General features: G+C 41.8%; 1 protein-coding gene and 1 long non-coding RNA gene across 2 annotated transcripts; one reads left to right on the forward strand and one right to left on the reverse strand.

Annotated features, from left to right (window-relative positions):
* Positions 1–4,917: 4,917 nt before the first annotated feature.
* Positions 4,918–13,318, reverse strand: LOC120296064 (uncharacterized PE-PGRS family protein PE_PGRS54-like). The gene is made up of 2 exons (XM_039317715.1): positions 12,832–13,318; positions 4,918–5,030 (listed from the first exon to the last, which is right to left on the reverse strand). Exons 1-2 carry the CDS (start codon positions 13,316–13,318, stop codon positions 4,918–4,920), a joined length of 600 nt encoding a protein of 199 aa, XP_039173649.1.
* Positions 13,319–14,303: 985 nt separating this feature from the next.
* Positions 14,304–14,886, forward strand: LOC120296401. Its single transcript, XR_005553353.1, has 2 exons — positions 14,304–14,472; positions 14,848–14,886. It is a non-coding gene; the product is annotated as an uncharacterized LOC120296401 (long non-coding RNA).
* Positions 14,887–17,259: the final 2,373 nt, after the last annotated feature.

Here is a 17,259-nt window from a genome sequence, read left to right on the forward strand (position 1 = left end):
TTATCAAGCTGTAGATGGTGGTAGGGTTCTTTTGGGGAATAATGCAGTTTGTAAGGTTGTGGGGATAGGGACAATCCGGATCCGGATGCACGATGGGGTGGTTCGCACATTGACAGATGTGAGGCATGTACCAATTCTCAAGAAGAACCTTATTTCTCTGGGGACACTCGATGACATCGGGTGTAGGTACACCGCTGAAGGTGGAGTACTGAAGATCTCTCGAGGTGCTATGATAGTGATGAAAGGAAAGAAAGTGAATACTCTCTATCATCTACTGGGAGAGACCGTGACTGGAACCGCTGCAGTTTCATCAGGTGAGTTAGACTCTAACTTGACTCAATTATGGCATATGCGTTTGGGGCACATGAGTGAGATAGGTATGACAATGTTGAGTGAAAGGGGGTTGTTGAAGGGTCAGAAGACCGGAAAGCTGGACTTATGTGAGCACTGCATATATGGGAAGCAACACTGAGTTAAGTTTACTACAGCTATTCATTCGACCAAACGACCGGTTGAATATATTCATTCAGACGTCTGGGGCCCGTCTTCAATTCCTTCAAAAGGAGGTGCCCGATATATGCTGACTTTTATCGACGATTATTCGAGGAAGGTATGGGTTTACTGTGACACCCCTCGATGGCCCCCGATCCGATTTGGGTCGCCACAGTTTGCTTACCATTTACTTTCCTAATAACATGTCGCTCTGATACCATTTCAATTGCAACGGGTCCATACAACATAGGGGGTTTACGTTTTTTTTTTTTTTGATAGGTCCCTTGCGCAATTCCCATACGGAAGCACATCTAACAAACTCCCTTCCCTACATTCAGAAAACGATGCACACCTACTAAATATCTTATATAAGTTAAAGCCGAACACGTTTATTTACATAAAGCAGATGGACATCTTTAGTTAGTACATCGAAATGCCAATGTTTCTATACTTGGCTATACTTCAAAAGATGACCGACATCTCCTCCCACAATCGTATGCTTAAGGTCCATCAGCCAGTGTCGGCGTCCAAAGGTTCCCTCATTTGCTATCCTTCTCCTTACGGTCATATCCAACAGCTCAAACCATCTACTAATCTGAAATGTTATTTCCCAAAAGGAGTGAGTACAACCACTCAGCAGGTAAAGAATCCAATAACAACTCAATGCATCATGCAAATCATACATGCATTGCAAGCGTTACTTACCTTGAAGCCATGCGCATACTATCATGCATCATCATATCAATTTATAACACATACATGTGTATCATCATCGTATCATACATGTCATCATCATCATGACAACATTACATTACACATGTCATATCATATATCATTATCATAATCATCACCATACATATCATCATGTATATCATATCATGGGTGATCATAATTATTTCACATCACATATCATCATCATCATCATCATCATCATGCATATCATATCATGGGTGATCATCATTATTTCACATCACATATCATCATCATCATCATCATCATCATCATCATCATCATCATGCATATCATCATGCATATCATATCATGGGTGATCATCATTAATTCACATCACATATCATCTTCATCATCATCATGCATATCATCATGCATATCATTATCATGGGTGATCATCATTATTTCACATCACATATCATCATCATCATCATCACCATGCATATCATCATGCATATCATGCCATGGTTTAATTTCCACTTTTAGCTTTCAATTTGATCACCACATCACCCATTCCTCAAATCATCAATTTCATCATCCCCTCGGGCAAAGACCTCCGAGGCTTCCGGCATTCAGCCTCCCAGCCACATAGGGCATCCGGCCCCCACATTCCGGGCATCTCGCATCTCAACTAACATCACGAGGCATTCCCTTCGGGCAGAAACCTCCGACAGGGCTTCCGGCATTTACACTCCCTGGCCGGGCATCCCGCATCCCAATCCTGGCATCGCGAGGCATTCCTTTCGGGCAAAGACCTCCGACAAGGCTTTCGGAATTATGTACCGACATACCACCAGGATCCCCCCCTCCTCTGGAATTACGTACCGTATACCACCGGGCATCCCGACACTCCCGGGGAATCTCCGGAATTACGCCACTAGGCCACCGAGCATCATCATCCACCACAACAATCTCCTCTTTTAACATTATTCATGTTCACCAATTTCGGTCTTAATTTAGCATGGCATATGACGTGACATCAAACAAGTTATACTTGGCATGGAATTCACACATGCATCTCAATTCAATGTCATGCATACATCAAGACCTCATCATACAATGCAACATGGTATAATTATTTATAAAATTAATGGAATTTATGGCCAATAAAATAATCTATTTTATTTTTATTTATTTATTTATTTATTTATTTATTTAAATTCCAACTTTTGTCATTTCCATAAATATTAAATTTAATATCCACAAATTCCCAAAATTATAAAAATTACAGCAAATATTAAACAAGCCAATAGGATGATAATTTCATACAAAATACATGGCCAAATAGCATTTCACACAATTTCCCAATTTTCACAAAACATTATATAATTTTCGGATGAAACCAGAATGCACGGTTTCCGAAGAAATTCGATTAAAATATCCATATGGCATCCAAAAATTACGAAATTTTACAGAGTTATAGCCAAGACATTTTCGTACAACTTTCATGAAGAACTCCAAGCCAGATTCTTTTTATATTATTTTATACAGTCTCATGAAGCTTCTGGATCCACTACCGCATCGTCCAGTGTACACATCTCCGCAATATTGAGATTTTACCTACCTATTCTCTTTCGTTTCCTCTGAAATTAGGATATGTTATACATCAAGGTTTCCTCTACAAGTTTCATGAAGAGATCTAGGTCAAATAACCAGAGTATAGTCATCATCTATGTCCTTGAAGTCTCGGGTATCTCGGAATACATCACCAGAATCATCGTCTTCAAGATCTAGTTGATTTACTAGGCTATACTTGTTAATTTCACTTCAAATTTGAGTATGTTGTAGTTTAAGATGTCTCCTACAACTTCCATGAAGGAATCGAAGTGATATTCTCAACACAAACCAACATGCAACCACAAATCAAACCAAAGGTCAGTAAAATATTTCCAGATCTGGGGTCTCCGTAGGATGAGACTTTAACCCCTTTAATCTCCATAATTTTCCACAAAATTTTAGTATGTTATAGTTTAAGATGTTAAATACAACTTTCATTAAGAAATCAAAGCCAAAATCGAACTATAAACATGCATGAAAGCTCTCACAACATTCTGACTCGAGCGGATTCACGCGAAAACATTCCAGATATGACATCTCCGTAAGATGAGAGTTTGACCCCTCAAATATCTATCATTTTCCACTCAATTTTAGTATGTTGTATTAAAATATGTTAGCTACAACTTTCATGAACAAATCGAAGCCAAAATCGGACTCTAAACACACATGCAAGCTCAAACAAGTTTCTGACTCACACTGTTCGAGCAAGAACAGCCATGCCATTCAAACTTTAATCATCTATGCTTCGGTTTTCTCACCTAAACACCCAAAGATTCAACATGCAAGCAACATACAAACATGCAAGAGAAGCTAGAGGACTCCCACTTGCCTCTAGACCACACGAACGGCGGCACACCGGCGACGGACGAACGGCGTGCGGGCGGCGACGGGCAAGCTCCTCCTCTCTCGGCCTCCCTCTTCTCTCTCGCAACTCACTCTCTCACTTGGCTTGGCCGAATGCCACTCTCTCTCTCTCCCTTTCTCTCTCTCTCTCTCTCTGGTTGTATCTTTATATATGCATGCAATCTTCTCTTGCATGGGGGACACTTGTCCCTAAGAAGGAGACAAGTGTCTCCTTGGTTGAAGACACTTGGAAGCCATGCGGCTACCCCTCCATGCGACAATGGGCCGGGCTTATGGCCCACTTTAGGCCCATCTCACTTGGGCCTAAAGCCCAAACTTAAATGGCCCAAGTTTATTTTATTCTATTTTATTTATAATATAACTTAATCATCATTTAAATAATATCTAATTGCATAAATAATAAGGCCATTAAACTTATAGTCACAAATCCATAAATTCCAATTTATGATGCACATGGCCAATGATAGAATTTTCTTTCCTATCACATAATTATCCCTTAAAAGCTTGGCCATATATCTTATTGCAAATTATGGATTAAATGGCCATAAAATAACTTGATGGTACTTCCATCACCTATTCATAGAATTTAATGTGACTAGAGGTTGCCATGAATTTTGGGATGCCACATTTACTTTTTAAAGCACAAATATGATGTGTTTGATCGGTTCAAGAAATTTAAGGTTTTGATTGAGAAGCAGTCAGATAAGCAAATCAAGTGCTTAAGAACCGATAATGGCATTGAGTTCTGTGGTAAAGATTTTACCGAGTTCTGCGAGAAAGAAGGTATTGTAAGACACCGCACAGTACCTGAGACACCACAACAGAATGGCGTGGCAAAATGGTAGAACAAAACTTTGCTTGAGCGAGCTCGATGCATGCTTTCGCATGCAGGACTTGGCAAGGAATTTTCGGCCGAAGCAGTGAATATGTCATGTTACTTGGTAAATCGATCTCCATCGTCTGCTATCGAGTGGAAGACTCCTGAGGAAGTATGGTCGGGAAAACCTGTTGATTATTTTGGATTACGTATATTCGGATGTCTGCGTATGCTCATGCGAGTGATGGTAAGCTTGAGCCGATGGCAAATAAGTGTATATTTCTGGGTTATGCACATGGGGTGAAAGGTTACCGACTGTGGTGCACTGATCCCAAATCACCCGGTTTTCTAATCAACAGAGATGTAATCTTCGACGAGATTGCAATGCTTCAACAGAGGAGTTCTGAGACATAACCAGCAGAGAAGATAGATCATGGTGTCATAAGTGAGGTGGAGCCTCAGGTAGAGACTCCGGAGACCTCGAAGGTAACAGAGGTTGAGACTGCAGATGAAGCCACAGTTCCTAAAGTCGGTGATAGTGAACAACCAGCAAAGCCGCAGCAGACTATAGCTGCAGATAGAAAGAGAAGGCAAATTAAACCACCGGTACATTATGGTTATACAAATATTGCTTATGCATTGACTATAGGTGATGAGGTGGAGACAGATGAGCCTTCGTCTTATTCTAAGACGATGGCTAGTTCGGAGTTGTCACAGTGGTTAGGGGCTATGAGTGAAGAGATGGAATCACTCCATCGAAATTAGATACGGGAGCTGGTCAAAGTACCAAAGAGCCAAAAGATTGTTGGAAGTAAATGGGTCTTCAAACGGAAAGAGGGCATTCCTGGTGTCGATGTAGTGATGTATAAGGCGAGACTTGTGGTGAAGGGATATACACAGCGTGAAAGCATTGACTACAATGAAGTGTTCTCTCCTGTGGTAAGACATACTTATATTCGTGTTTTACTTGCCTTAGTTGCTTCGCGGGATCTTGAGTTAGAGCAGCTAGATGTTAAAACTGCGTTTCTTCACAGTGAGTTGGAGGAGCAGATTTACATGAGGCAACCGGAGGGATTTGCTATTCCGAGTAAGGAAGATCATGTTTACTTGTTAAAGAAATCTTTGTATGGGCTGAAACAGTCTCTTAGGTAGTGGTATAAACGTTTTGATGCTTTCATGACTAGTCAAGACTATTCAAAAAGTTAGATGGATAGCTGCGTTTACTTTAGGAGATTGGAGAATGGTTCTTTGATTTATCTACTCTTATATGTTGATGATATGTTGATAGCAGCTAAGAATATGTCTTATATTGATATGTTGAAGAGGCAGTTAAATGCTGAATTTGAGATGAAAGATTTAGGTGCTGCAAAGAAAATATTGGGTATGGAGATTTTGCGTGACAGAGTTGCAGGTGTCACGCCCCTATCCTCAGACATGCGCACATCCCTTACCCTTGGTCGATTTTGTGACACCCCGAACCCTTCGCAGGTCATCACCAGCGCCGATGTTACACTTTATTACCTTTCTTTTTCTTTCGAACAAGCGTCCTGATTTGCAGACACATTTTTTTTTTTTTTTAAAACAAAGCGGTCCCAACGCGACTCATAGCGGAAGCAAATTAAACATCACCATCTATCCCTCTACCAATCCATGATACAAATACACACCAGCTAAACATAGGGATTTTTTTATAAACAAACATCGACACATTATTTACATATATTTCAAGATGTGACTACTCTCGGGTCGGTACATAACAAGGAAAAGCTAGGACTCAGCCATGTCCAGCCTAAAACCTCAAAAAGAGACCTCGACCCTCAACATCATGCGAGCACAAAAACCCCCCATCGAAAGTGTCGACTATCTACATCAAAAAGAGATCCAGCTCCTACTCGTCGCGCGCAGGTCTCACACCCAACCCGGTGCATCAGGTGGTGGCGGCGGCAGCATCCCTCGCATAGCTCCATCCCGTCGAACGTGCACAGAAATGAACTCTTGTATGACAGGGCCCCCAGCCAGGCCAATATCATACATCACTAGACATTGCACTCGGATAAAAGTCAGTCCGGGAACAGAGGGACAATTTATCTCCGCACACTCAACCTCTACATCAGACGGTAGACCATAGAATACCCCCCGCGAGACGGCAGGAAGCGGCATACTGCTAATCTGAAATGTTATTCCCCAAAAGGGGTGAGTACAACCACTCAGCAGATAGGGAAATCCAATAACAACCCAATGCATCATGCATATCATCATACATATAACCATGCATATCATCATGCATACCATATCATAGGTGATCATCATACCACATCACATCTCATCATCATCATGCATATCATATCATAGGTGATCATCATATCATATCACATCTCATCATCATCATGCATATATCATCATGCATATCATATCATAGGTGATCATCATATCACACCATATCTCATCATCATCATGTATACGTCATCATCATCATGCATATATCATCTTGCATATCATGCATATATCATCATGATCATGCATATATCATCATGCATATCATATCATGGGTGATCATCATATCACTTCTCATCATCATCATGCATCATCATGCATATATTATCATAGGTGATCATCATATCACATCACATCTCATCATCATCATCATCATCATGCATATCATCATGCATATCATATCATGGTTTAATTTTCATCTTTATCTTTCAATTTTGATCACCACATCACCCATTCATCAATCTCATCATCAACCCTTCGGGCGAGAAACCTCCGACGGGGCTCCGGCAAACTCAGCCATCCCATGGCCACCGGGCTTCCGGCCCCCCACATTCCGGGCATCTCGCATCTCAACTAGCATCACGAGGCATTCCCTTCGGGCAGAAACCTCCGACAGGGCTTTCGGCCTTTACCCTTCTAGCCAAGTGTCCCGCACCCAACTCCTGGCATCGCGAGGCATTCCTTTCAGGCAAAGACCTCCGATAAGGCTTCCGGCCCCCCACATTCCGGGCATCCTGAATCTCCCAGGGAATTCCAGCAATGCATCTCTGTACATTCCAGCCACATCCTCCACCACAACCTCTTACTCACATATCACTTTCTGCATCATCCATTTATTCTCATTATTACATGGCATATGATTCACACATGCATCACAATTCATGATCATACATACACCAATGTCATATAACAATGCATAATAAATTCAATAGAATTCATGGCCAATAAAATAATCCACCTTTATTTTATTATTATTTTATTATTTTTATTATTTTTATTTATTTATTTTCATAAATAAATATTACATTTAATATTTATGATTTTCCCAAAATCATAATATTCAAGCAATCATTAAACAAACCAATAAGATGACAATTCCATACAAAATTCATGGCCAAATTGAATTTCACATAATTTCACAATTTTCACAAAATAGCACATGATATTCGGATAATGGCCAGATTGCACAGTTTCCAAATAAATTCGATTAAAATACTCATATGGCCTCCAAAATTACGAAATTTTACAGAGTGATAGCCAAGACATTTTCGCACAACTTTCATGCAGAACTCCAAGGCAGATTCTTTTTAAATTAATTTATACAACCCCACGAAACTTCTGGAACCATTACCGCGTCGTCCAGAACACACATCTTCGACATTTTTATATTTCACCCATCTATTCTCTTTCTTTTCCTCTGAAATTTGAGTATGTTATGTAACAAGGTGTCCTTTACAAGTTTCATGAAGAGATCTAGGTCAAATAACAAAAGTATGGTCACCATTTAGGTCCATGAAGTCTCGGGTGTCTCGAAATACTTCACCAGAACCATCATTTCCAAGATCTAACCGATTCACCAAGCTATACTTGTTATTTTTGCTTAAAATTTGAGTATGTTGTAGCTTAAGGTGTTACCGACAACTTTAATGAAGACATCGAAATGAGATCTCAAACAGAAATCAACATGCAGTCAAGAAATCAACAAGAAGTCAGTGAAGATTTCGCAGATCTAGGGTCTCCGTATGATAGAACTTTTGACCCCTAAAATCTCCATCGTTTTCTACGAAATTTCATTATGTCATACTACAAGATGTTAGCTTCAACTTTCATGAAGACACCAAAGCCAAAATCGGACTCCAAACACACATGCAAGCTCGAACAAGCTACTGACTTCCACAAACCGAGCAAGAACAGTCACACGGCTTGAAAACAACCAACCCTTACCTCGGTTTCTCTCACAAACACACTCAAAACCGAACATGCAAAGCCATATACACACATGCAAGAGAAGTTAAAGGACTCCACTTGCCTCTAAACCATACTAGCGACGAGCACACGGCGGCGAATCGAGCGGCACACGGGCGGACGGACGGCGAGCGAACGGCGACTCCTTCCTCTCAGCTCCTCCTCCCTTTCTCTCGAACTCTCTCTCTCGCACACCTCTCTCTCTCGCACGGACGAATGAGCAAAGAACCGGCCACTCTCTCTCTCTCCTCATCCCTTTTATACTCCCCAATCCTCATGATTAGCAATCATGAGATTGCCTACAAACCCACCAATGCATGCCATTCCTCCATGCCACTTGTCACATTGGGTTTTCTTTTTAAATTTGGCTTGGGCTTGGGCTTAGGCCCATCCGGCCACTCCCCTTGGGCTGGTCGAATCCTCTTCTTGGGTTCTAGTGGGCCGACTAGCTTGGCCCACCAAGCTTTAGGCTAATGGGCCCAAGGCCCATTTCGAAAATTCAACCCCTTTTTCCTTCTTTTTTTGAAATTCTTTTTATAAATATTCTTGAATTCCAAATTTTCATCTTGGCCAAAGTCTTGGGATATTTTAATTATTGAAATTTAAATCATATGGCCAAGCATTAATCTATTAGATTTAAATTTCCACAATCAAAAGCACAAATCATCAAATTAAAAGACTAATGGCTAAAACATAAGCCAGGAAAATTCTACCACCTAATTAAAGACTTTAACACACCTTAAGGCTTGGCTTTGAATTTTTGGGATGCCACAGATTTTCTTATGCAATATCCTAGGATTACATGTGGAAGCAATTATAAAAATCCCTAGACAATAAAGCAATGGGATATATAAGTAGGACTAGAAAATTGAACCTGAAAACCAACACCCTTATGTACATCTATAATGACTCAGTCATACATGTACATATACAAACCATGCTAAAAAGGTTGGTTTCTACTTAATAGATTCTACAGCAACAGTCATCGGGATCCTACTTTGGATCATCCTCGACGTTCTCCTTCAAATACTTATCTTCGAGTTCTTTCTCCTTAGCTTCTTCATCAAGATCTTGAAATGATTTCCCCAAACCGGGATGAGACTATGTCTTAGCAAGTTCTACCCCCTAAGACCCGATTAGTAAGTTAATACACCTTAGGGCTGCCTAAGCACAACATGAGTCAGAGGACTTACCTTGACCTCAGATTCCACTTGCATGTTAGCACATATCAAATAGGCACCCAAGCAATCACATTATAGATTGAAGCATCGATCAAATCGACCTAGCCGATTACACGCCAACAAGACCACTCACGGTCATTTCCACTCAATCAATCAATTCACAACAATCAAATCAAAGCAAAGGTCAATCGACTTAGTCGATTACATAATCACAAGACCACTTCCGGTCATTTCAACTATTCCAACTCAATTCACAAATATGAATCACGGTCCTTAGGACATAACTTGCTATAGGTGGTAATCACGGCTCCACCAAGCAACTTTCAAATATTCAATGGCTTTACGGTCTCCACGGTCCCACTCGACCACTTTCAAGATTCAATGGCTTTACGGTCCCAACCGCTTTACGGTCCCACTTTCAAGATTCAATGGCTTTACGATCCCACTTTGACCACTTTCAAGATTTAATGGCTTTACGGTCGGTCCTACTCGACCACTTTCAGGATTCAATGGCTTTACGGTCCCACTCGACCACTTTAAGATCCCTCTGCTTTACCGATCATTACAGCACCATCGATGCTAAATAATAACACTCGGCCATCAACCAATCCATCATTCAATTTTATTCAATTTGGGATAAATCCCTAAAATTGCACAATCAACTCAAATCAATTCCACGCAATGTAGAGCTCAAATAAATAAATGAACCGCACCACGAAAATCAGCACGAAATTTTGGTCACCGGCCATCCTAGTTGAATTTCCGGAAAATAATTAATAAAATAATTAATTTCGAAAATTAAATAAATAAATACAATAAATTCAATTTAGCACAATATAAAGCTCAATTAAGTAAACGGTTGTACCACAATCATCAGCATAAAATCCCAGTCACTGGCCATCCCAGTTGAATTTCCGGAAATAAATAATTAAATAATTAATTTCAAAAATTAATATTTAATTCCTAAAAATTCCACCTAGGCCCGATTTGCTTAATTAACACCCGATAAGGGACAGGAAAAATCCCAAGAAACATCCAATAAATACTATAGGCAATTCTCTATCTAATTACACTAACCAAATAACTAACATGCAATGTAATTAACTAATAATCACTAATCAATTATAATCTAACCACCTAATTACACTTAATTAACACTAATCAACCTTTAAGTGTAATTATCACACTAAGAAGGCATTAGTGAGTAAAACTCACTCAAAACGACGAGCTCGACGCGAGAATCAACTTTCCTCAAAGCGGGCTGAGCATCCGGGCTCGGGAAGGCAACCAAAACGGCCCACGAAGGGGCTGCCATCTATGTAGCACGGACACTCTCCGGAAGCTTTCGTGTCGTGTCCGACACTCCGACACGTCCCAACATGCTCCGACACGCGGTCAACGAGTGTCGAAAAATCCGACACGTGGTCAACTCTTTTCGACACGCTCCAACACGCAAGTCCAGAATTCCGACACGTAATTCCGACACGCACGGGGTCAATTTTAAAAATTTCTAATACTTGAAGGGTCAAAATATAAATATACACAAAAGAAGTAATAAAAGAAATAATAAATTTGCTATAAATATACACGTACACGCACAGGTCAATTTTTTTTCAGTTTTGCTTTTTTATAATTTTTTAGTTTTTTTAAAAGTCTTTTACTATGAAAGAAGTAATAAAAAATGCCATATATGATAAATAAATAAATTTTAAAATATCATTTCAGCATTTTCTTTAAATAATGTTTTTTTTTTCCTCTAAGTTTTATGTATTATTGTAACAAATTAAAATAATGAATGATATTATTCAATATTTTTCATGTAAATTAATTCTAGGCTATTTTTATTATTATAAAAATAGTTAATATATAACGTGTCGGAACGTGTCGAAATTCTCTATTTTTAAGAAATGACGTGTCGGCGTGTCGTGTCGTGTCGTGTCGCGTGTCGCGTGTCCGTGTCGGTGCTACATAGGCTGCCATACCCATTTCCGCACTCTCTGTTTGCTGCTGCTCTTGGCTGGTTGTAGCAGCTTTGGTGGCTAAAATGGCAAGACAAAGGTGGCGGAGGCAGCAGGGGTTGGCCACGGGTCTAAGCAGCGATGAACGGCGGTGGCCCAAGCTATTCGGGGGAGCTGTTGGAATGCGGCTGCAGTAGGGATGGTGTCAGGAAAGGGGCGGAGACACACGGCAATAGTGGCGCGCGAGTGACGCGCGAGTGACGACACGGCAGCTCCAGTGCGACGGCGAGCTATTCCAATCTCCCTCTCTCGGCGCTGCTATTCTGCTTCTGTTTTCTGTCTTCTTCGAAAGGTGAGGGAGAGAGAGCTTCGGAGAAAATATTAGGTGGGTCTTACCCTCCACGTAGGCTTAGGGTAAGACCATTCAGCGATCGACACGTGGCTCCACGTAAGTGAGGACGTCAGGCGTTTAAAATTTGCGCGCGCCGCTCCTGGGCCCACCACTCTGACGCTCTCTCTCCTCTGCTCTCCTCTGCGACATGTCCACTCATCCTCTCTCTCTTTTCTCTCTCTCTTTCCCCGTTCTCCCCATTCTCCGTTCCGTTTGCGAGAGAACAAAATCGCAGGGCTTCTCTCCAAATGCTCTTCCCCTCTGCTCTCTCTCCTCCGCTGGTTGCCCGCGACGCCTCCTCCGCTGGTTGCTTGCGACGCCGACGCCAACGCCCTTTCCACCTCCGTTGACGCCTCTGCTCTCCTCCGCTGGTTGCCCGCGACGCCGACGCCGATGCCCTTTCCACCTCCGCCGACGCCTCTGCTCTCTCTCCTCTGCTGGTTACCCGTGACGCCGACGCCGACGCTCTCTCTCCTCCGCTGGTTGCCCGCAACGCCAACACCGACGCCCTTTCCACCTCCGGCCGACGCTCTGCTCTCCTCCGCTGGTTGCCCACGACGCCGACGCCGACGCCCTTTCCACCTCCGCCGACGCCCTTTCCACCTCCGCCGACGCCGACGCCGACACCCTTTCCAGTGAACCGCGATGCCGACGCCCCTCCGTCGCCCCCAACTCCGATGCCGACGTCGACGTAGCCTCCGCCTCCACCCCTGAACCCGACTCCGACGCCGACGCCCTTCAAGCGAGTTGCCTCCGTCGCCCCCGACTCCGACGCCGACGCCAACGCCTCCGCCCCTCCACCTCCGCCTCCGCCCCGACACCGCCGCCGATGCTCTTTCGCCTCCCTCTCGTGACCTTTGCTCCGCTCTCTCCCTCTTTCCTCTGCGGAGCGCCCTTGCTGGCCAACCCCGACGCCGATGAACCCCGATTGCGTTTTGGCCTCCCCTCTCCGCGAACAAAGGTCGCTCTCTCTCTCTTTCCTCCGCGAATCGCCCCCTGCTCTGAACGAACACGGACACCGCCGACGCCGTCGCCTCCCGCCGTCGCCTTCCCAAGCCCCACCGATAGGCACCCCATTGGTGACTCCCATACGTCTGGAGGTTCGTTTTTTCTTTTTCTTTTGGATTCCACTCAATAGAATTCATGTTAAGGTTTATAGTTGGATAAGGATGGAGCACATTTGCATTAGAATTCCACTCAGTAGAATTCAGAGGAAGATTCAGAAGGAAGCAGTAGACCTTGTTTTTATTCAATAAGCAAATCTATTGGTTTTCTGGACAAAGAACTTGCTGCTAGTGGGTTTACTAGAAAAGAGCAAGATGATATGGACAAGGTATAGTGATTCACGATGATTTGCAAATTGTTAACATTGTGTTGTCCAACTGCTTAATTTGGTGTTAGACCTAGTGGCTGACCATAATTGATTATTCTGGTTCATGCTTGGACCACTTAGGAGTGTGCCTATTTAGTCTTATTCCTTCCATGGATTTTACTCTTTGTCATTCTTGGCTTCTGTCAGCTCCTTTTCTCACGATCATCTTCATTCTCTTGCATCTGAAAGCCAAAATAATATCTTGCCAATTGCCTGCATTGTGGTTCCTGGCTTTACATGTTTGGTCCTTGATTGGAAGTGCAAGTGGAAGTACTTTGGTAGTATTTTAATTTTTGTTTTCTGTTTTCTTGGAAACGTGTGAATGAAAATGAAAATTCTCTAACGGGATAAAAAATGGGAGTATATGCTTGTATTCCATCAAAGTTGTAAAATAGAATTTTTCTTTTTCCTTCCAAAGATCTGTGCTTTTGTTAGAATGAATAAATACTTGATACACCAAAATGTCATTTTCAGCGTTGAACTCTTTTTTCATTCATAACATGCTTTCCATTGTCGAAGTTGTAAAATAATTTCCAGTGTCTTTCCAAACGTGTTTTGAAGCTGCCGCATTCTGAAATGTAAATGAAAACAGCATATACAAATTTTCTGGAACCAATTACATGTTGCCCTGGAGAATTTTGTGCAACTAGTTGACACATTAATCAAAAGTTCATCCCTAGCGTGTCATTTATTGAGTATTGTAAGTGTGCATTGTCCATGATGCGATATTAACCTTCTCTTATTGGATTCCTTTGATATAGTTCGTCGAAGAAGAAAAGGACCAGGATATATGTTATGATGATGAAGAAGATAGTGCTGGAAGGGATGAAACAATCATGAGTGATGTTGACTCTTTGCATCTGCTGGATCAGGTACTAGTATCAGAGCATTCGCTGTGATAGGCCTGAAAATCAACATTGCTGAAACTTTGTGAAACCTATAACATCAGGGCATGAGATTTCCTCTTTTTACTGGAAGCTATGTTGTTTGCTGTGCTTTATTTTCAAAAACTGAGCAGATCTTTTAAGACTACTAGAGCACTTGAGTGACTTTTCACCGGATAAGATGAAGTCATGTTTTATATATTCGTTTATGAGAATTTCCTGGTTTGTTTCCTGGATGGTTAACTGGAGGATGCAGTATTAATTTTCTGGCAGTCAGCTGAGATCCACCTTAAAATATATTTTAAAGTCTAATGTGCTGACTCACTCAGTATTATATCCTAATCCTGCTATTTGTATGACCAGCCAGGGCACATTGTAGAAGGAAATGAGGAGGAAATAAAAAAAAAATAGACAAAGATGTGAAGGACAACTCAGCAAACCTTGTTGTGAGGGATACTTCAATGAGGTAAGTATATATGGTGAAATTTTTTAGGCATTAGGTCTGGCTTTCGCCCACTAGCTATGTAGTCTTGGATAGTGCGTGGCAGCACTTTTGATTATCAACATAAGCATGAAGGTTGAGTAATATGAATCACATTGAAGACATTCTGGCTTGCAGATATCTTGAAGTTCGATCTACCTTTGTTGTGTTCTATGATGCTCAGGCCCATTTTGATAGTTTTGGGCTTGGGTTCCTTGTTTGAGAACCTCTGACTATACTCAAGTGTTTAGTCTCTGTACTTGTGACAAATTTCATAGACAACGATGATGAATAAGCTTTGAAAGATGCCAGCTATCTGTGAAATGAACTTATCTCTCTATGTTCTCCTTTAAAATCCCATTTAATGGCGCCTGATGGAATGGCTAATTCAAGTAAGTTTCTGGCTTGAGGTCTTTTGAATTTAGCAGCTCAGAATTTGGTCTTGTTTGAACTTACAAAAATGAGCTATTCGTAAATTTGCTTCTCGAAATTTTTGCTGATAAATACATGCGATTTTAGCTTGAGTAATTGTGTTGCTGTCAACTGTTTTTTTCGAGGGGATAATGGACTAGTATAGGAGCTGATTTTGACATCTTGAAATTATAGCCAATAGATGCATAGATATGTATCTCCTGTTACTGTTTCTTGTTTCTGTAGTTACACGGAAAAAAAAAAAAGAGTTTCTGGTTTGTTGTACGGTGCTATTCTGGTAATTGAGTATACATGCGTATGTACATAAGCAGGCGCATGCCTCCATGTGTATGCGTGCACGCTTTCATTTCATTTCCAGACCGCGCGAAAAGCCTTATATTACCTTGGCATACAACTCTACATAAGAGCGAAATGCAGGATCTTCCGACAATGCCTCGTCAGTCGGCAGTTTCAGCTGCCCCTCTTATTCCCATTCAACAATTACCTTCGACTAAAGCCAAACTAGGGCGCTCCTTCTTTTTCCCAGATGTGTTGAACCAGATAGTTCGTGCTTTTCATTTTGGTTTGCCAATTCATTATCCCTTTTTCATGTTAATCTCCACAGTTCACTTGCAGACTAATTAGTTTTCAAATCAGAAGCAATGTCCAAATTACCAGAGCCATTGTGTCAATGAGAGGCGCACACATCCCATATGACATCACGAGAGGTCGAAACCTCGCCTCTGACTTGATTTCCCGTTAAGCAGACGAAACAATGCAGCCATCTACAAGCTGAGAGGAGAGAAAGATGAAATGGCGAGACTGGATCTTCAACCAAAGTTAGGACCCCAGCGTGCAATGAGGAGGCTCCTCTTGCTCGAAGACTGGCTTTTAACCCAGAGGAATCCTAGCGCGCTCCTTCTTCCCCAGATGTGTTGAACCGGATAGTGTATGCTTTTCATTTTAATTTGAAAGTTCGTTATTCTTTTTTCATGTTAATCTCCTTAATTCACTGACAGAATTATTTGTTTTCAAATCAGAAGCGATGTCCAAATTACCAGAGCCATTGTGTCAATTAAGAGGTGCGCGCGTCCCATACTTCTTCACGAGAGGTCGAAACCACGTCTCTGACTTGATTCCCCGTTGAAGCAGACGAAACAATACAGCCATCCACAAGCTGAGAGGAGAATTCGAAAAAGATGGACAAAGGGCTAGAGTGGTTCTTCAACCAAAGTTAAAACACTAACGTGCGTTAAAGAACAAATCCACCAATGAAAGATTCCAAGTGGTGAAAATGTTCGCTGTTCAATGACGGAAAAGGTGCATCACACGTCCCAGATTCTTAATAATCATCTCTTGCACATGGGAAGAAATCTTGATCCAGCTAAACATTTTTCTTAGGTTGGAGAAATTTGCTCGAGGGATTGGAAGTTGGGCAAGCATCGCATAAATGCATATTACCAGGCGTCATACGCATATTGCAACTCACTCAAAGCAGCATGTTTAACTACTAACCAACTGGAAAAGGTAGTATCACGCAACAAAAGATGTGTTGAAAATGGGCATAGATTTTTCCTGTGACTTTCAAAGAGTTTGCTGGCTTGTTCCATCCAAGCATCGACAATGCTTTGACCATTATTGTGGATGAAGATATATGGGGCGGGCAGCACTAAGCGCTAAAATATATGCTAGGTACAAAGGGAAATCAGAGAACAGCATTCGCTTCATTTTCTTGCGCTAGCTCAAGATCACCACAGCCGCAGCCACTGCCACTCCAACAGCACCTTGTGCCAATATGGCACCATTCGCTACTGTCTTGCTGCCTGAAGAACTTGGCGTGAACCCCAGTTCAGAGAGCTTCTTATGCGAGATTGCATAATCTC

Source organism: Eucalyptus grandis, chromosome 7 (genome assembly GCF_016545825.1).
Source record: "Eucalyptus grandis isolate ANBG69807.140 chromosome 7, ASM1654582v1, whole genome shotgun sequence".
Classification (NCBI taxonomy): Eukaryota; Viridiplantae; Streptophyta; class Magnoliopsida; order Myrtales; family Myrtaceae; genus Eucalyptus; species Eucalyptus grandis.

What these genes read in the sequence shown, in the direction of transcription:
- LOC120296064 (XM_039317715.1), bottom strand. Translation starts at nt 13,318, where the DNA reads ATGGGAGTCACCAATGGGGTGCCTATCGGTGGGGCTTGGGAAGGCGAC. An exon ending in CGGCGTCGGCGTCGGCGGAG is followed by an intron (nt 5,031 to 12,831) that starts GTGGAAAGGGCG and finishes TTCTATCTGCAG; the next exon opens with CTATAGTCTGCTGCGGCTTT.